General features: G+C 41.1%; 1 protein-coding gene across 3 annotated transcripts in view; it reads left to right on the top strand.

Moving 5' to 3' along the window:
• PATJ (PATJ crumbs cell polarity complex component) overlaps window positions 1–20860 on the top strand; it is a 392470-nt gene that overhangs the window by 346002 nt on the left and 25608 nt on the right. For all 3 annotated transcript variants that reach the window (XM_040232710.1, XM_040232709.1, XM_040232708.1), the window contains exons 37-42: window positions 657–804; window positions 1931–2017; window positions 5359–5473; window positions 6209–6246; window positions 9568–9690; window positions 10440–10544. In XM_040232710.1, coding sequence (XP_040088644.1) covers window positions 657–804; window positions 1931–2017; window positions 5359–5473; window positions 6209–6246; window positions 9568–9690; window positions 10440–10544 — 616 coding nt within the window. The remainder of the gene's footprint in view (window positions 1–656; window positions 805–1930; window positions 2018–5358; window positions 5474–6208; window positions 6247–9567; window positions 9691–10439; window positions 10545–20860) is intronic.

Raw genomic sequence — 20860 nt, 5'->3', positions numbered from 1 at the left:
TGTTCAGGAAGATCCCCTGGAGGAGAAAATGACAGCCCCCTCCCATATTCTTACCTGGAAAATGCCATGGACAGAGGAGCCTGGTGGGCTGTAGTCCATGGGGTCATAGAGAGTTGAACACAGCTGAGTGACTGAGCACACACATGCATGCAGAATGCCTCTTGGGGATAATAAAGAAATGTGAAACACTGGTTATTTCTGAGAAGGGAATTTGGGGACGGGAAACAGAGACGAGGGGAAATTTTCAAGGTCACCCCTTTTTGACCTCTTGAATTTTGAGACATACACTTATTTACTCATCAAATAAATATAATTAAAACCTTAATAAAGGCAGAGAAAGAGAGGAAGAGTGAGAAAGAGACTAGAAACAGATGAGATGATAATAATTGAGCTAATTGCTAAAGAAATAATGTGTCTAACAGTACTTAGCTGTTTTTTAAAGTGAATTTCCATTTCATTTCACTAGAATTATCCTCTTGCAGAAATTATGCCCTTGGGCCAGTGAAAGTGAGTAATACAATAGGCAACATAAATATATATAAGCTCTTTAAAGGGTGAGCACTCTGAGGCTTATCATTTGGGAAGAATATCTGTAATCTCAGGTTTAACATAGAAATATTGGGTTGTGCCATTACTCTGCTTTATGGTATTCACAGAAATGGAAGTGGAGTGTTTATTTCTGACATCGTGAAAGGTGGAGCTGCAGACCTTGATGGGAGATTAATTCAGGGAGATCAAATCTTATCTGTGAATGGGGAGGACATGAGAAGTGCTTCCCAGGAGACGGTGGCCACTATCCTCAAGGTGAGTCTGCAGCTGCTTTCTGCCTGGCTGGTATAACTCAAGTCCAATGGGAGTGGTTCTAATTTAGCTTTTTTATAAATATGTTGAATTTTATAAAATGCATTGATGCTAGTTTTTTACTAGAGACCTAATCTCTGATTATTTTGACCAACTAGGAATAGCTCCTAAAGAAAGCTATCGTATTGACTAACAGGATTGAAGGGGACCTTGTTTGGGGATTTAAGCTAGTTTTTCATACTTTTGAGAATTCCAAGTACCCGCAGTTGTCTAAAATCATTCGATGGGATAGGTTCTCCTGGAGTCACAAAATGTATCCTTTTTCCTCTTGGGCTATATTATCATGAATTCAGCAAATTCAGCTTTTATTGCTTGAAAGAATATTAAAGATGCTGAAGACCAAATCCTCCATCTCACAATGAAGTCCTGACAAAGTAGAGTGGCATGCCCAGATACCAGAGCTGTGCTCGAAGAGTTTTTCTGTCTCTCAAGCTGTTTCTCACTGAGGCTGTAGAGTGACTGGGGCTCAAGATTCCCTTCCAACTGACTGTTTCTGCCACATGGACCCTACCTGCCTTGGAAGAAACTGGTGAATAAAAATCCTTGTAAATGGCCATTCAGCTCTCACCAGATGTATCTTACTCTGTTTCACAAATAATAGTAGTTGTAGGAGCTTTTACAAAATAAATGAATTCTGTTTCTTTTAAAATCCTGACTTTCTAAAATAGTTAACTATCAGTTATTACTCAAGAGAGGACTTGTATCAGACTACCTGTCTGTTACCTCTGTGTTTGATTTTTTCCCATCCTCCTTTTCACCACTTTTTCTTCATCATTTCACTGTTCACAAATGCTTTCATCAGAAGGGAAAAGAAAGAGAAAGGAGGTGAACTGAAATATAATCTTTTTAACATGTTTGAAGAAGTCAGGAAATCGTGAGATGAGTAGCATTGAATTGATAAATTTTTGTGACCTTACGTGATTTTTTTTGATGACTGAATTTCCTTTCTACCTGTGGCCTTCATCAGCCATTTATGTTCTTGGCTGCAGAGATTAGTGGAGGCACTTCCATAATAATTTAGGACACAGATGCTACTGTTTTTCACTTGTTCTTTGCTTGTCTTCCCCAGTGTGCACAGGGACTTGTGCAGCTAGAGATTGGAAGACTCCGAGCTGGTTCCTGGACCTCCTCGAGGAAGACATCACAGAACAGTCAGGTTGTTGATGGCTTCCTGTTAGACTCACTCACTCACCTGTCCCAACTGGGAGAAATTTTCCCATTTCATAAATGATCATTTGGAAATAATATGTAATATATAGCATATCCATGACACTAAGTTTGGTGTACTTTAATGTGTTTGAAATAAAAAATGAAAGGTAGGATGGAAACTCATTAAGCCCTATATTTTTCTCTCCTTTATTGCCTGCAAATATTTTCTTAGAACCACTTTTCTCTCCCACTATTCTGTATTGCCTAGGCATTGCATGTACACAGCTGTGTTTATTTAAAAAAAAAAAAGAACAACATCTGGTGGCAATTTGACCCTCATTAGCACAACATTGTTCTATTCATTCAATTCAATATTGCTATAAAGTTAACTTGTGAATAGCCACTCACACATGCTGAGGGCAGTTAATGGTATATTCCTGGAAGAGCAAAGTATGGGGGTTTCTCCTGTAGGAGGGAGGCCTTAGTGGGTGATATTTTGTGGGTTAGCAAACATCTCATGTTTATTTGCAATGCTGATGTAAATGCCACTTTTTTTTTCTAACAAAGTATATTTCACTGTATGTTTTTTTCACTGTGATGTCTGACAAAATCAAGATGGTAGACTATATGTTAAGTCTTATTTCATATATAATTAAACTATAAAAATGTACATGTGACCCCCTAATCCCCTTTTGGGTTATTAGATGGGCCTTTGTTTTGAGGTTAAAAGCATGATGACTTTTGGTCTCCTTCCTGATTTCCTTAGACTTAAAACCTCTCCAAGGCCTTTGTTTGGAATGCATTCTGATTTTATGGTTAGCCCACAGGTGCTTCTGGAATCCTATTAGCTGCCCCCTTTGCCTCATTTATGTTAGGAAATGAGTGAAGAAAAATACCATTGTTCAGATAGGATCACAGGTTAGTTGGCTTGTCTTAGATAATTTTTAGGGCAAGCAAACCGAGTAAACTTCGTTAAGTTTTTTGGGTTTTTTGTTGTTGTATTTGCATTTCTGGCTTATGTAATGGGCAGCAAATATCATGTGTATTAAAAGATGGATTCTAGACATCAATAAATGGTGAAAATTCTGATCAGACTTGTATCAAAAGTGGGAACTTGAGATTCAAAATAGTTGTCTTGGGGGCGTGGGCTCAATCGCTCTGTTGTGTCCAACTCTTTGCAACCCCATGGACTGTAGCCCAACAAGTGCCTCTGTCCATGGGATTCTCTAGGCAAGAATACTGGAGTGGGTTGCAATTTCCTCCCCCAGGGGATCTTCCCGACCCAAGAGCTGAACGATGTCTCCTTCATCTCCTGCATTGCAGGCAAATTCTTTACTGGTTGAGCCATTGGGGAAGCTACTAGTTGTCTTGGCTTCTTCCTTAATGGAAGATTCAACTTGAGTGATTTCATCAAAGCCCCATTGTACATAGGGGTTACCATGTAGAATATAGAACACTGGAGATGAAATTTTTCTTCCTATAGAGTACATGAAGGTGACACAGAAGAAAAGGAGTTTGATCAACTGAAGAGAACGAGAGGGCCTCCCAGACAGAATGTAGCATAGGCAGAAGCACAAAGGGGCACAAGGAGCTCTGGTTTTTAAAAAGAGTTTGAACTGACAGGCGGGGTGGTAGGTAGAACTGGATTTCTGTCCTTGAAGATTGTATATATGCATCCAGGAGATTAATAAAGTTCATACTCAGGTGAAATACAAAGATAACAAATTTAGAGACTCTACCATTAAATGTCAAAAGCCCACCATTACCATTTATCTGGTAGGTACATGTGAGCTGTCATAGTTTGGAAACCTGGGACGAAGTACCAAATACTTTTCTCTAACCTCTTTACACAGAATTTTCATTTCAGAGGATAGAAGTTTAATTCAATGTTAAGAAAAACAGCAAATATATTCTATCCTTACTTTATCCTTAAAAGTAAGACCCACATGAAATGCGTCTGTACTGATACATAGCTAATGGGAAGGAAGCCAATAGCAGGCTTTGAAAAGGAAGTGTCCTGCATCTTCATGAGCTGAAGACCAGCACATGACCCAGATGAAGAAAAAGGGGAACCTATTCCCAAACATTTCCCCTAACAAAGAAAATATAGTAAAGTATTAATTTTGGAATCTAGGTGGTATGTCTACTGTATCATTCAACTTTTCTATAAATTTTAAATGTTTCATATTTAAGGAACGTTAAAATGTTAAACAACTTGCATCATACTAAGGAAATGGATCAAATTATAATTTGCCAGGTGATAATTGTAGTCTTAGATTTACTTTAAAATTTTGAGGCAATTAAGGCATAACCTTGAGAATTTGATAGAAAAAAGTTCTTTATTCAGTATTAATGTCATTGTTGTGTGCATTGGGAAGATCCTTCACTGTGGATACGATTTTCATTAGATAGCCCCAGCCAAACATGACTATAGATTATCTAAATTTATTTAAATAAACATTAGCTTTATTTAAAAGGACAATAGTGAAGGTGGCACTAGTAGTAAAGAATCTGCCTGCCAGTGCTGGAGACATAAGAGACTTGGGTTCAATTCCTAGAGCAGGAAGATCCCCTGGAGGAGGAAACGGCAACCCACTCCAGTATTCTTGCCTGGGGAATCCATGGACAGCGGAGCCTGATGGGCTGCGGTCCACAGGGTCACAAAGAGTCAGACACGACTGAAGTGACTTAGCACAATGGAGGTATAGCAGATTGAGCTGAATTATTACCAACTCTAGAAAATCTTTGAGGGGAAAAAAAAATTTAATATTCCTAAAATAACATATTCCCTTGATATTTGCTGCTTTTTCTTACAGTTGGGCATTCTGTATAATCAAGTTCCTGTTAATCTAGATTTTCAGTTCATTTGCTCAGTCATGTCCGACTCTTTATGACTCCATGGCGTGCAGCATACCAGGCTTCCCTGTCCATTACCAATTCCCAGAACTTGTTTTACCAAAATAGCTCATGTATTTGAGTAATAAGAAAATAAATGTTAACTGTACCCCCCAGTGACACTTAGTGTCATTAACTTACATATATAAACACTGTGTAACACACTAGGAAAATGTTTCTGATTTCATGTGGCGCACAAAAAGCTGAAATTACTGCATGCTTTCTACCTTGATGATTGAACCACGTATAAAAGCACATATAATGGAGAAAGTAGTGGAGCAAATGTTAAATGGGGTTATTTAGGGTGATGAGAGAGGGAGTGTGAGTTTTCCTTTTTGTTTTCTTTTTTGGCCTCCACAGAATTTTCTATTACATGGTTATGGTTACTTCAGTAAGTAAAACAGTAATAATAAGTATGGATTTCTAAAACTGACCGCCGAGTTTCCTTTTCAGGGGAGTGAGCGTAGCACCCAAAGCAGCTTCCATCCTTCCCTGGCTCCTGTCATCACCAGCCTGCAAAACCTGGTTGGCACAAAACGAGCTTCAGATCCTTCCCCCCAAAATTCAGGTATTACTTCAGACACACCATCAGCAAAACCATCCTGTTTCCCAATTTTTTATAAAAATTAAAAAAAATTTTTACTGGAGTATCGTTGATTTACAATGGTGTGTTAGTTTCAGGTGTATAGCAAAAATGTTTTTAAACCTTTGAACATGGCCACATGAGCCCCAAACTTTCTGAAAGCCCTATTCTAAAGGAAGGAAAGCCATAGACATCTGTGTCTGAAATGTGCCTTAACTTAACACATGAAAAGAAGAAAAGCAGAAATCTAAAGTACTTCATAAAGTAAAACCATTTCCAAAGAGAAAATTTAAAGATTATGGGTCACTCAAGGAAGGTCAGAGTGCATATCCCATCATGGGTGGGGCAGGAAAGGGGGTCTTTCCTTGGGTAAAGTTATCTTGATTAAGGCAGAAAAATGTGCTGTGAGACACAAATGGCTCACCCTCCAAGCCATTTACTCACCATATTCCAGGCAACCGCTGCTATAGTCCATCAGCTTTTGTCAGACCAAATGATTATGGACACATCTATCTCAAACAAAAGGACTTGTTAAAAAGAGAGGACTTAACCCCTGATAGATGGTCGCCAGTTAGAATTTTGAGAAAGGGTATAATGCCTTCTTGCCTCAGTATTCTCTCCTTAAAGACCTAGAAAATGATGCCATTTTCATGGGACAATATTGTATCCTAGACACGTTATCTCTTACTTTTAAAAAGTTAATTTGTTGCTTCTTTATAGGCACAGATGTGGGACCAAGGACTGTTGAGATAATCAGGGTAAGTCAATGATTTTGGGTTTTTTTTGTTTGTTTTTTCTGATTTGTTTTGGATTTGCATAATATGTACATCTTCCCCTCAATGCAATGTATTGGATTGTTAGTGTGCTCTTTTAAGTTACTGAAGTAAATATATGGTCTGTGTAACACAGACATACTTAGAAAAATAAAGCAAAGCACATTCATGACCACTGTGGATTTTTTGGTGCATCCCATCCACTTCATTTTGTATACCATGTTCAAGTTTTATAAAAACAAACAAAAAAATGGTATCAATTAGACGTACTGTTGTAGCTTGCCTTTTTTACTTTACAGCATGTACTCTTAGTCATGCAAGTCAGTATTTTTTGACAGCATATGGCATGATTTTTGTCAGTTAACATAGTATTCCATCATATAAATGTGCTGTAATTTTTCTTAGCCAATATCCTCTTATTAAACAAGTAGCATATTTCTCAACTTTTGCCATTTTTTATAACAAAAGATGTCTTTGTATTTTCTTTTTGGCTCATATCATGGGTGTTTTCTTTAGGATTATTTCTTAGAAATGAAATTGTTGGGTCAAAATTCACACTTGTTTTTTAAAGGCTTTTATACATCATGCTAAATTGCTCTCCAGAGAAGACTGTGTAGGATGCATTTCAGTTCATAAAGTCATCGAATCCTAATTTTCAGACTCCTGTGTGATATGCAGAGTGTTAGAAAGCACTTTTATTTTGCTCATGATTATTATTAAATTTGGGGTTCAAGAAGTAATGAAAAAAATTATGACTTTGTTATATTCATAGTTCAGCTGTAGTAAAGTGATATCCAGCTTAACTGGGTTCTCTGGACTCAATTAGAGTTATGTTTAAAGACACTTTACCATTTATTAGCTCTATGACCTTTGGCGAGTTACTTAAGCTCAATTTGCTCATCTGTAGATTGGGCTTATAACACCCCTCAAGGTAAATCTTGTTGTTTGGATTAATAAGGTCATGCACACAGTGTACTTAGCAGAGTACCTAGTTCATCATGAATGTCCAGGAAGTGGAATCCTTTATTATTGGCTACAACTTTGACTAAATCTGCCTGCTTATTTCAAGTATCTTTCCGCCAGAGTGGCAACTCAAATGTTCCTTGGATGGGGAAGTAAAAATGTACCAATATGTGCATAATTATGGATAAATTAAAGAAACATCATGAATTTGAACATAACCAAATTATTCCATAAATTTCTCATTCCAAGATTTATAGCATATCATTTTCTGTTTTCTTAGTCATTTCAGCTGCTTGTTTTTACAGGCTTTTATAAAAAGGCCAGTTCCTACCCACCCTGTTTTTCTACATATAGTCAGAGCAGAAACTTTATAATGTAACGCATCTTGCCATTTGCATGTAGGGCTTTGCTATTGATGCATTCAGATGCATATAAAAGCTGGGCACAAACTTTGGAAAACAGGGTGTTGAAGTTTTTTCTTGTATGGTTTTTTGATCATTCTGTTCTTTTTCCTTTTCCCAACTTTACCAAGGTAAAATTGAAGCACACTGACCTATGTATATTTTTAAGTGATCAGGTAAAACTACAGAAGCCTTGCAACCCTGTAGGTCCTTTTTCCCAAACCACTCCCCTAACATGTATGTCCTTGTTATCATATGTTCACAGCTGCATAATTTGAGAGCCCTGCCAGACAATGGTATCATTTTGGCTTTAAACTGTCCTACATATTTGAAAGAACTTAAGAAAATTCATCACATTTCCCTGGTTCTTTGCATGTCAAGTAACTTGGGGTTTTTCCAAGCCTGCTGAATGTTATGCTATATAGACTCTGAAGAATGTTGTTCATGTTTTAGCAGGTATCCACCCAATTAGGCTCATATTGCAAGTTATAGTACCTTTGATGAGTAGTGGTTCAAATCTCAGTTCAGTTCCTGAGTGTGGGGCTGTCCCTCACGAGTGTGGCTAAGAGTTGAGCTTCAGGATTCTGTGGGTTCCCAGGATCCCTCTCTCTGACTCTTTCTACTCTAGTTTTCTTCCTTCATTTTCCAGCCATTGAGTCTCCTTTTCCTGTTTCCCCTGACCAGAAAGATGAGTTAACTTCAAAGTTTTAACAGTTTGCACCAACTTTATGGGGGCTTCCCAAGTGACACTAGAGGTAAAGAACCCACCTGCCAATGCAGGAGACACAAGAGACTCGGGTTCGATCCCTGGTTCGGGAAGATCCCTGGAGGAGGAAGTGGCAGCTCACTCCAGTATTCTTGTCTGGAAAATTCCATGGACAGATGAACCTGGCAGGCTGCAGTCCATGGGGCTGCAAAGAGTTGGACACAACCGAGTAACTGAATACAACAGCCAATTTTATAGCCCCTTGACTTCAGGTCAAAGCTGTACGGAAAACAACTAGAAAATACACCCTCTGCTATTGTTTCTCCAAATTTTAGCTCTCCACCACAATTTGAGTTTCTTTACTTTTCAGAAGCCTCAGGTAGTTGTTCTCTAAGTTTTGGCAAAAGGTCTTCATTTTAATCAGTAGGAGCAAGATGCTTTAGGGTATGTATGCCACCACATTGAAACTGGAACTTACCATTTGTTCTTTTAGTGATTTTTGAAATATTAACCCTGTGATATACATGTAAGAGAAACCTGGACAAAGGCCAGGGTCTCTTCAGCAGGGTCAGAGTGAGCCAAACGGTCTCACCTAATAATCTTAGGGAACATTTTCAGCCACATGTTACTTCTCTCTCCGAACTGTAGTCACTACAGTGGGCGTCCTTGAAGATCCTTTGTTCTAGCTCGGTCCTGCCGCTCCTTCAGAGCCAAGTGTGTTTGTTCACACCCAGAAGAGCATGAAATGTGCGGTAATTTAATCATAAACACCATATGAGGATATACTTGCCAAGTCTGCATCAAAATTGGCCACTAAACAGCAGTAGCATAGCGTTTGCTTTTTTCTTTCTTTTTTTTAAAATTTTTTACTCCTACTGTTGCATTTTATTGAGCTTTTTCTGTGGTCCAGGACTGCACTATATCACCTCATTTAATCTTCAGATCAACACTGAGGTAAATGGTTTTCTTCCCACTTTATGAAGAGATGGAAGCTCTAAGAGGTTAAGGAACTTCCTAGGACACCGTGCCCCCATCCCTCTGTCCCAGCTAATTAAGTACTTCAGTTAATAAAGAGCTGAAACACTGGTCTTTCTGACTTCAAAAGCACTGAAATTAATTCCTATGCTCACCTAACCTCCTGTGTCACAGAGGAATTTTGTTCAGCAACTCTCTGCGGACCATCAGGTTGTGACTCTTTGTTAAACATATAAGCATTGTTTTTCTTCTTTTTTTTAGGAGCCCAGTGATGCCCTTGGAATCAGCATTGCTGGAGGAAAAGGAAGTCCCTTAGGAGATATCCCAATATTTATTGCCATGATTCAGGCCAGCGGTGTGGCTGCACGGACACAGAAGCTTAAAGTAAACAGAGCGGGTGGGGAAGTGCTCACATCATGTGATGGGGTGGGGTGGGAGAGGATGCCAGGGGCAGTGGTTTAAACTGGAATTCCAGCAGCCATCAGAGACCCACACTGTGGGCAAAATGCATTGGAGACAGTTTGTACCTGAAATTCATTATGTCCCTAAGCATATAAAAATATTATTGTTTATATCAAAGCTTCTCAGTGAAAGATGAAATTGCAGCTCATTTGCAAAGCTTCCCATATCATTTTTAGTACCACGTTCCACCTGAAATTGATTTTCACCTGAGAAAGATTTGACCTTAGAATCTTCCTTCCACCAAAAGCATCAACATTCTTATGATTTTTCCCCCTTCCCCCCATCATGCCTTAACCTTAATTTAGGTAGAAAAAAATAGAGCAGAAAATATTTGGCTTCCTCATTAGAGCTTCATTGAACAGGTAATTTGCGCACCCCACTATGACTAGCAAATGGATGTATGCAACACCACCATTACCCAGGTACAAAAGTGGCCTGCCGGGCCTTTTAATAATCAGATCTGACCCCCTTCTTGTTTCTCTGATTGGTGTGTATTTGGGCGAAAGCCATAAAAATTCCTCATGCTTCTGGAGCATGCATACACAGTAGAAACACAGAATCTTCACAATAGCCACAAATGGGAAATATGACTTACAAAGAATTTTAAGCATTCTTCTCAAATTTAATTTTTCTTAATGATAGTGATTTTTCTCCCACTTTTGTACTTCCAGGTTGGAGATCGGATTGTCAGCATTAATGGGCAACCTTTGGATGGGCTGTCTCATGCAGACGTGGTTAATCTGCTGAAGAACGCCTACGGGCGCATTATCCTGCAGGTACTGCGATCAATGGAACACGCAGCTGGGAGAGGCAGATAAGTGGCGAGCAAAAACGATTGAGCGTCACTGGCAGGAGGCATCACCGCCCAGCAGGGTGCTTGCTGATGTGAATTATGAAGGTTGAAAGCAAGAAATTATTATTTTTATTCAGAAATTCTTTAATGCCACCCATACAGGCAGTGAGCATGATTATATGAAAGCATAACAAGGGGAGAAAAATTACTCTTTGCTTCACATGATAAATCAACAAGGCTTTTAGCTTCTGGTGTTCTTTTGTAAATCAGAGTTTGCATGGAATAGAAAATGATTTCTTTTCTTGTACCCCCAAACTGCATCTGAACTGCCCAAGTGCTATTTCTTCCAGTCCTTTAAAGGACAGGAAAAGTAACAGTGCTTTTTTTCTGTAGCATAAATGATTACCAGCACTACTAAATACTGCATAGTAGTCACCAACTAAGGCAGGCAATCATATTTCAGCTGTGGTCCCCAAGAGTATTCTCGAGAGGCACAGGGAAATATACCAGGAAGTAAAAACAAGGTGTGCTCTTAGTCACCCCTCTTTCTCTTTCAGCACTTCGAATATCTCTGAGATTGATGTCATGCAGTGAGCTAGAGCAGCATACTGGCAGCCAGTTTCATTACTGAGCTCCCCCCAAAATCTATGATTATAAACACCATCCTTCTGCAGGGGTAATATTAAATGGGCTATAGGTAAAAAGAATAAAACCCACCATTTAGTATCTCAGAGAAAGGGCTAGCCGTCCCCTCTAATCATTCTAGTCTTTAAATAATAAGTTCGAATTGAAAAACCATTACTTTGGGGAGGAACAATTTATGGTGCTTAAGTCTCACCATCTCAGAGGTCTAAGTCGAAAGTGCCAAAACAGACATTTAACAAAAGTCAGTGGCTTTCGACACATAGGAAGGGAATTGTGAAATACTGCCAGGGGTTTCCAGGGAGTTTATGTGATAGGCAACGTATTATTCAAGATCTGGGTCCCCAAGTTTCTGCTGAACACAAATGGAAACAGAGTGAACTGGGTGCAGAGTCATGGAGACGGCTTCCTCATGTCCTCATCCTCAGGGTTTACCTGTCATTTCACCTTCCACCCCTGTCTTCCTCAGAGCCTGCAAATCCTGGCTTTTTCTTGTTTCCAGCTCTTGCCATTCCTTCGAGTTATGCTGACCCCTAGAGGCCATGCAAGTGCAACTCTTCAACCACAGAGCTGTGATTTTACCAGGAAGTTGTTTCAAAGGATAACTATGTACCGGAGAGGGTTGGGGGTGGGGGGAGGGAGTGGGGAAAGTGTTTCCCTTAGTGGAATCTAGTATTATTGACATTTTTATTTTCCAGTGTAATTTATTCAGCTCCATCTTCTTCACAAAGAATGTGACACAATGTGAAAGTGTGACATTCACTGTGTAAAGTACCTTAAGTGGAAATGAGCTCATGGTCTCCCTATACAGAATTTAATGCTCCATTCAGCCAAATTGCCACTATTTACATACTTCCGAAGGGATTCTTTACTTTCCCTATTTCTTCATTTTAAGAAAATGACTTTTGGTTTCAAAATGTTCTCTTGCATTAATCACATTAGATGGTGGTGTTATTGTCTAACAGGTGCTGTTAAAAACTTAATAGAATCCTTTGGGATTTTGACAGTTGTGATCTACACAACTCTCTATGTGTAAGGGCATGGGTATGGGGCATATGTGGCTGCCAAAAGCTTTAGAGACAGAACTCTGGAAATTCTCACATCTTGTGTCAGACGCCTTTCAGTTGCATAGTCGTATTCACTTTAATTGAAACAGTGTGCATGGAGTGGTACCAGCAATACATTATCACAGCTGACTTGTCAGTAGGTGATTATTTTCATTATCAGGTGAGCCAGCCCAGTAGCAGAGCAGTAGGAAGGTCAGATAATTGTGTCTGATGTTAGGGAAAATACTTCTTGTTGGTGCACATGCGAAGCAATCAGCAACTGCTGATGGCACAGGGGAGATTAGGTCTGGGTCAGCAGACCGTGGGGTGGAGAAGGGGAAGAGAGTGGAGAGACCACCAACACTTCCGGAAGCTTCTCACCATAGTTTAAATTGCTAGTGCTAGGTATAGTAAAGAAGCAGCTTTTTCTGCCCTTGAAGTCCGATGGTATCTTATTGTCAAAGAAAAATTGGTCAGTGGGAATTGATTTGGATGTAAGGGTCATTTTAAATATTCTCAACTATATTTGGAGGTCTAGTTTGCCTAGATTTGCCTGGTTTTGAAAGTTTGCCTGGTTTAGCACTTTTGTCTATGAATTACGATGCAACTTTTTTTGGACAAAGCCAGGTAACCCAGCCGCTTATAGAAATTTTTGTTTTTACCTTTTTCTTTGAGAACACGGAAGGTAAAATGAGTGTATCAGGGATTTTTGTCACTACAGGAGCCTGTGGAGCTTTCTCTGGATCCAGACTTTTTAGTGTATAGACTGTGGATTAAGGCAGCAGTAACTAAACCAGGAAATACAGGAAGGGTATGTTGGGAGAGAAGAGAATGTTGTATTTGGAGCCACTGGTGGTGCAGAGGTTAAAGCGTCTGCCTGCAATGTAGGAGACCTGGGTTCAATCCCTGGGTTGGGAAGATCCCCTGGAGGAGGAAATAGCAATCCACTCCAGTATTCTTGCCTGGAGAATCCCATGGACAGAGGAGCTTGGTGGGTTACAGTCCACGGGTTGCAAAGAGTCAGACACGACTGAGTGACTTCACTTTAAGGTAGCGATATCCAGCAGACAGAGGAAGTGTGCTGCCAAAGCTTGGGAAGACTTCAGTGCTGGAAATGGGATAAATATAGCCATCCACAACTTCTTGGGGTTGACATTCCCACTGCCTGACACATTATACTTCATAGTTATTGGTTGAATAAATGAAACAGTAGAGACAAACACAGTGAATAAGACTTGGAATCAGTAACAACTATGGACTTCCCTGGTGGCTCAGAAGATAAAGCATCTGTCTACAATGCGGGAGACCTGGATTCGATCCCTGGGTTGGGAAGTTCCCTGGAGAAGGAAAAGGCAACCCACTCCAGTACTCTTGGCTAGAAAATCCCATGGACGGAGGAGCCTGGTGTCCATGGGGTCGCAAAGAGTCGGACACCACCGAGCGACTTCACTATGGACAGCAGGAGAAGGAATTTCTTGGCCAACCCAATAGCTTATGCTTTTCTCTTTGAAAGCTTTAGAATGTAGTGTACAGGTATTTTTCTTCTTTTATTTAACTTGTTCACTTGTTAATGGACCTGAAGTTAAATTTACTTCATTGCTTGTTTTTTTCTTTCTGTTTCTCTTTTGTCAGTTCCTCGATGTTGGACGCTGCATCTCCTGAATTAATCCTGTGTCTTATTTTTCTGTTTCATTTTCAGTCTAGGGCTCCCAAGAGAAGTCCCTCTTTTCTCTATATTATCTTGAGCATGGCATGTCTCTCCTAACCAGCAGTTGGGCCCTTTTACATCAGTTTTTGTTTGTGTGTGTTCTGCAAGATGGCCTCAAGGACCTCCCAGACACACACTTATTAATCCCCCTGACTTCTTCTGACTCTTCTGCTCCCTGAGAAAATTACTTTAGGATATACTCCAACAAAAGAGGAAAGTAGAGAGGGAAGCCAGTGGATCCAAAGCTAAGGAACAGGGAAGTCCAAGGACAGCTATGCAGCAGGCAGAGAGAACAATTTATCCAAATTGAAGCAGGGAAACCAGAAGACTCTAAAAGAGATGCCTCTGAATTAAAGAGGGGAAAAAAAGTTTGGGGCTGAATTATTATAATATATAAAAAATTAAACAAAATGAGATTATTATTGACCTTGAGGACAGTAAACTTGTACCAAAGAAAGGGGGAGAGAAATGTAAACATACAACAGTAGTCGGCTCAATATGAATAACATTTATGTAAGTCATAATACAGCCAATAGAATGAACACCATGATGCATGAAATAGTAGTAGCGTGACACTGAGATGTGTTCATAGGAAAATATGAGAGTTAAATCTTTGAAGTTGAAATGAGATTGTTGGAAATTGTTAAAACTGCAAAGATTTAAGTAGTTAATACATCTGAAGAAACACAGGGAACAAGTAGAACTTAAAAATATAAAAGGTAAGTGTAAAATGTTGGCAAGCTAAATTTTCATCTGTTGGAATAAGTAGTCTATAGACATGATCAAGATGATAAAGTTCAAAGTAGTCTTATAAAGTGTATTATTTAGCTTATATCTCTAGAATTGAAAAGAGAAATATTCAGTATTCTCTAGGGAATAAGAGTGTTGAATTTTTTAATCATGTACTATATTACTTAATTTTAAATCATGTGCACACAAAAGGAAATATCCTAGAAAATGAAAAGAACCAGGAGTTGAGAATACAAGTCCTAGACCCTAAAGGAGAAAAGAATTTTAAGAACACCGCACTTACAATGAGACAAAAGTAAATAAAACTGTGGGAAGGCAGCTGTCAGATCAATCACTGGCAATCTTTAAAATAATTGATTTCTCTCTTTCAAAGTTGGTGGCAAGTCAGTAGGTACAAGGGAGTAATTGGGAGCAAAGGACATAGGAAAAAAGATGGAGGTGATGTTATCTCTGAAAAAGAGGGTAAGAAGTGTTTCAGAGCATTTGAGTCTGATGACTTTCCTTTGAGGATAATCATTTTCTATGAATGAATAAAGAAGTGATTTTGACATTTGAGAAAAGTGCTTCTCAAACCTCAGCATGCTCCAGGATCACCTGGAGGGCTTGTTAAACAGATGCATTGCTGGGTCCCACTCCCAGAGCTTCTGATTCTGTAGGACTGGGGTGGATACACAAATTTCCTTTATAACAAGCTGCCAGGTGTTGCTAATGCTTCTAGTTCAGAGAGCAATCTGAAACCCACTGGGCAGTGCATCCTTTAGAGATGAGCAAAGATTTGCACTGCTCTTTTCTCTATGTCTGGAATACCGATCTCAGCCTACCAGTATCCCCTCTTTATAAAGGTACATGTGAGTAGTTCTTAAAACTTGATTGCCCAATCAAATTGCTGACTCAGTTCCTGGGTCTCACCCCATGGAATTAATTGGTCTGGGATGTGGCTTGAACATTGGAATATTTTAAAGCTTCCCACATGATTTATTATGTGGCCAGGGTTAAGACCAGCTATCTGTGAGGGTTCCTTATGGGTAGAAAGCCAAGTGGTGCCAGAAAGAGGGTGATAAACTTCAGGAAAAGGACCAAGAGCTAACAGTTTGAAAGTTGAAGTGTTGACCTCAGGTAAGTTCTGTAGGACATGTAGGTTTTAGTGTCAGAAAGCTGAGTATTTTTGAATCCTCTTAACTCTTCAGCTTCCTCTAGAAAACTGGATCATTGCTCCTTTCTTCCAAGGTTGCTGTGAGAATTAAATGAGGTGTAACATTTAGTAAAAGTAGTGGATTATAAGTGGCATTGCCTTCTCCGTATCAGCATCAGCGTAAGTGTTAAGCATGAAATAAAGTGGAAAGTGAAAGTGTTAGGCTGTCAGTCGTGTCTGACTCTTGGCGACCCTGTGGACTGTAGCCCTCCTGGCTCTTCTGTCCATGGTATTGCCCTGGCAAGAACACTGGGATGGGTTGCCTCTTCCTCCTCCAGCGGATCTTCCCAAACCAGGGATTGTACTGGGGTCTTCTGCATTGGCAGGCAGATTCTTTACTGTCTGAGCTACCAGGGAAGCATTAAATAAGTGATTCTTTATTGCTGTCTGTCTGTCATTGCTTCCCAGGTGGTCCTAGTGATAAAGAACCCACCTGCCAGTGCAGGAGACATAAGAGATGTGGGTTTGATCCCTGGGCTAGGAAGATCCCCTGGAGGAGGAATGGCACTCCAAATGTATTCCTGCCTGGAGAATCTCATGGACAGAGGAGCCTGGTGGGCTACAGTCCATGGAATCACCAAGAGTCGGACACGACACACACTTTATTACTCTCATTATAATAACATTGTCTTGAAGTCAGAGAAGGCTAAAATTCCTCTTAAAATCCTGGAAGTGTTGTGGTTTTCTAGGCGGCATTTGAGATGTGTGCCATCAGATGGTGATGTGGCCAAGTCACTTTGCTTCTTCTTATTAAATTTTTGTGTTTCCTGGTGGCCCAGAGGGTAAAGCGTCTGCCTGCAATGCAGGAGACCCAGGTTTGATCCCTGGGTTGGGAAGATCCCCTGGAGAAGGAAATGGCAACCCACTCCAGTACTCTTGCCTGGAAAATCCCATGTACAGAGGAGCCTGGCGAGGTTATAGTCCATGAGGTCGCAAAGAGTCAGACACGACTGAGTGACTTTACTTTCACTCCATTCCAAACTTAAAACATTTCACGCTTCAGACCATGTTTTTAAAACAGATACATTAAAATCAGTATATTCTGATGTTACTAGAATCAGTGTCACTAGATTCTAAATGAAAGCTTTAATCAGATGTGCTTTCTACTTCATTAAGTTACACCAAATGCCAGGCATGGGACAAAGCAAGCTCATTTTGTTCTATAATGTGCCCTCATCTTAAGATGCCGACTTTCTCAGGGGTCACCTTAACTTGACAGTCTTTCTGTCTGTCTCTAGTGTATTTGTACTGTGGATCTAGGATGCAGGTTGGGCATGAGTGTGGAGTTTGTATTTTGTACTACAAGATTTTGTTGTTGTCGTTTAATTGCTAAGCCATGCCTAACTCTTTTGTGACCCCATGGACTACAGTCTACTAGGCTCCTGTGTCCGTGGGATTTCCCAAGCAAGAATACTGAAGTGGGTTGCCCTTTCCTACTCCAGGGAATCTTCCCAACCTAGGGATCAAACATGTTTCTCCTGCATTGCAGGATCCTTTGCCACTGAGCCACCAGGGAAGCTCATTATAAGATTTGGGTCTTAACAGATCTAAAGGCTGATCTCATTCTTTTATAAGACCAGCAAGTCAGGAAAGTTCTAGGCATGAAGCCCAAGCTTTTATGCATTGTAATGTCCTGGATGTACATTTGATGCAATGTAAATACTTACCTGGAAAATATTTTCACTTTTTAATTCTTCAAAACATAATCCACCCCAAACCTGTTTTTGAGCAAAGGTACTTATCCTAGGGTCTATGCAATAAAGACTTGTGTTTTATTATTCAATTAGAAAATGTACCAACATACATGGCCCTGATATAGAACATACAATTTCGATTGAACATAGTTTTATTTTTAACAAAAAAATTAAATGCCACAAGGACCTAAGTAAGGCAGGAAGAGAGAGCATATCAGAACAGATACCTTCCTAAGGTCAAGGTTTGAGGAGACAAAGATCTAAGGAGATAAATATTGAAGGAGAAATGCTCTGGGAGGGGGAAATTCATTTGGAGGGGGAAACACGGAGTGAGGGGTTGGGGCAGTTGGAGGGGGAAACACAGAGTGAGGGGTTGGGGCAGTTGGAGGGGGAAACACGGAGTGAGGGGAGAATTCATTTGGAGGGGGAAACACGCTTATTGGCTCTTCCTCTTCCAGGGGTTCACGGGTCTCTCTTTGTTCCGTAAGTTGAAAGGATACGGCCTCTTCCCCATCCTTCATTTCACACATCTTGCCCTCGAGTGAAGTGCCTTCCTCCTTCTCTTCTTTCCTTTCACAAGTCTCCCCCTCCTCAGGTGAAGTGATTTCCTCTTCCTCTCCCTCCAAATCAATATTCTGCCGCTCCCGAGGTCGGGAAGCTTCCTTTCCTTCTTTCAAGTCCATGGTCTCCCTCTCCTCAGGGGAAGAGACCTCCTCCTCCTCCTCCTTTGGGTCAGTGGCCTCCCTCTGCTCAGGTAGACATTTACTGAATGTTTGACCCTAACACGGTTGCAGAGATATGAAAAAACAAAGTACTTTCATTAAGCATCTGGTGAGTCTAAGCTGGTGAACCCACATGGCAGCTTAGGACACTCTATTAATTTAATACATGTATCCCCATCACCCAGCAGTTCCATATCTAGTTCTCCATCTTAAAGCGCCTCTCTTGGGATGCTTATCACAGTACCATGTGCAACAATGGAGAAGAACAGAGACTTAGAGGACTTGCAGGTTTTGAACCAGGTTAATGACTGTGAGAAGGAAATGGCAGTATTCATGCCTGGAAAATCCCATGGACGGAGGAGCCTGGTAGACTACAGTCCATGGGGTTGCAAAGAGTCGGATATGACTGAGTGACTTCACTTCACTAATGACTGTGAAGGGTAAGTGGGAGCAAAGAGCACATCTGCCTCCTCCGGGCCCCTGGGCGCAAGGGATGAGGGGAAGAGTTGCTGACCTGAGTGATGTAAAAGGGCCAGACCATAGGTTGTGGGTCCTACAAGTTGGAACTCGCCCTCACCAGGTCCAAGGACTCCAGGCACCCCGGCTCATTCAGGTTGCACAGACCTTAGACCTCATCACCTCAGGACCCGGAAGCCTCTCTGCCTTACCCCAGAATCCCTGTCCATTCCCCCACTCCCTCTCCACTTAGAATGTCTGTGTCTGCCCCTGACACTAGGTGACAGCAGTGGCAAGCCTGCTTGTTGTAGAGTGAGGAACACATTTGCTGTCCTCGGAATCTACCATGGAAGTTTGCACCCAGTAGTTCAAGATTTACTTTAAACAACAGCAACAGCAAAAAAAGAGCAGACTTCCTGTTAGCCTGATGGCCTCCCCCTTCCTCACAAGTTAAACACACAAATTATGCTGTCTTCCAGTCTTACCTCCATGCCTGGTCCCTGGTGCTGCTGGGCGAAGAGCACTTCAGACAGCAGGGCTGAACAAGAATCAGACACGTCTTTGTCTCCTCAAACTTATAACTAGCTGAGCATACCTTTCCAAGATCAGATTATCTCCTTCTACAAGTCTGGAAGACCAATCGACTCTTAAGACCAAGACTGTTGATGCAGATGCCTTGGGGCTATCAAGCCATTCTGAGGATGATGGGTTTATCTCTTTGTTTCTCTGCAAAAGACCTATCAGTGAAAATCCTCCCCATTTCCTATCCAGCCCCTTGTATTCCACTTCTGAAAAAGAGGCAGGAGCTGGGGCATCCTAAGTTGCTCCTAGGATTTAATATCAGTTGTCTACCCCTTTATATTTCAGGGTAGGGATCAAGCAAGAGGCCTTACCACCCTGTAAGATGGCGCTGCCAAATGTTTTTGTATTTTCTAGCTAGACTTTTACCCAAATAGAACTATGACTTCGGTTTCACAGTTTATATGGGCTCCTGAAAGTTTATTAAGGTTCAAAAACTTTCTTCCTAGAACATCCATGGAGTGTGTATTTCCTACATCCCAAACCCTCTCCATGTAGTACTGGGTGAGGAGGGTGCATCTTTCCCTCCTGTTGCTAAGCACCCACTGTGAAGTTCAGCTCTGCTTTCAGCTGCTTGTTTGGCTCTGCCCTTCACTCTTCCTGGGTCCATGTGTGAAAGTGAAGTTGCTCAGTCGTATCTGACTCTTTGCGACCCCGTGGATCACATGGCTCCATGTGTAGACTCTAGTTCATTATATGCAGGATGAGGCACATCTCCTTGTGTGAGCATCCAAGACCAGGTCTGTACCCTCTCACCAGGTGATTTGCCTGACACCACCTGGGCTTCCCAGGTGACACTAGTGGTAAAGAACCCACTTGCCAATGCAGGAGACATAAGAGATGCAGGTTCAATTCCTGGGTTCGAAAGATCCCCTGGAGGAGAGCATGGCAACCCACTCCATGGTTGCCTGGAGAGTCCCACTGACAGAGAAGCCTGGTGGGCTACCGTCCACAGGATCACGAAAGAATCAGACGTGACTTAGCAACTAAACAACAACTACAACATAGGAATCCCCTTCACCATATCCTAAATCCATAGAGTTTGAGTCTCTACTTGAGTGCTTCCTTTGCAGAGGCTCCTATCCTAACCAGCTGAGCCTTTCCATTCTGTAACTGCCTTAGCTGCTAGAATTTTTTCTTCTTAAAACGACCCCAAACCAATCTCACTCTGTTCTGTGGAAATTCAGAAAATTGAACCCCATGTGCTCTATTCCTTAAGAAGGTTTTCAGTTCAGTTCAGTCACTCAGTCGTGTCTGACTCTTTGCAACCCCATGAATCACAGCACGCCAGGCCTCCCTGTCCATCACCCGCTCCCAGAGTTCACTCAAACTCATGTCCATTGAGTCGGTGATGCCATCCAGCCATGTCATCCTGGGTCGTCCCCTTCTCCTCCTGCCCCCAATCCCTCCCAGCATCAGGGTCTTTTCCAATGAGTCAGTTGTTTGCATCAGGTGGCCAAAGTATTGCAGTTTCAGTTTCAGCATCAGTCCTTCCAATGAATATTCAGCA

This window comes from Oryx dammah, unplaced genomic scaffold (assembly GCF_014754425.2).
Source record: "Oryx dammah isolate SB20612 unplaced genomic scaffold, SCBI_Odam_1.1 HiC_scaffold_28, whole genome shotgun sequence".
In the NCBI taxonomy this organism is placed as follows: domain Eukaryota; kingdom Metazoa; phylum Chordata; class Mammalia; order Artiodactyla; family Bovidae; genus Oryx; species Oryx dammah.
The sequence above is the reverse complement of the archived record's forward strand: the minus strand, read 5'-3'. Positions and strand labels throughout refer to the sequence as shown.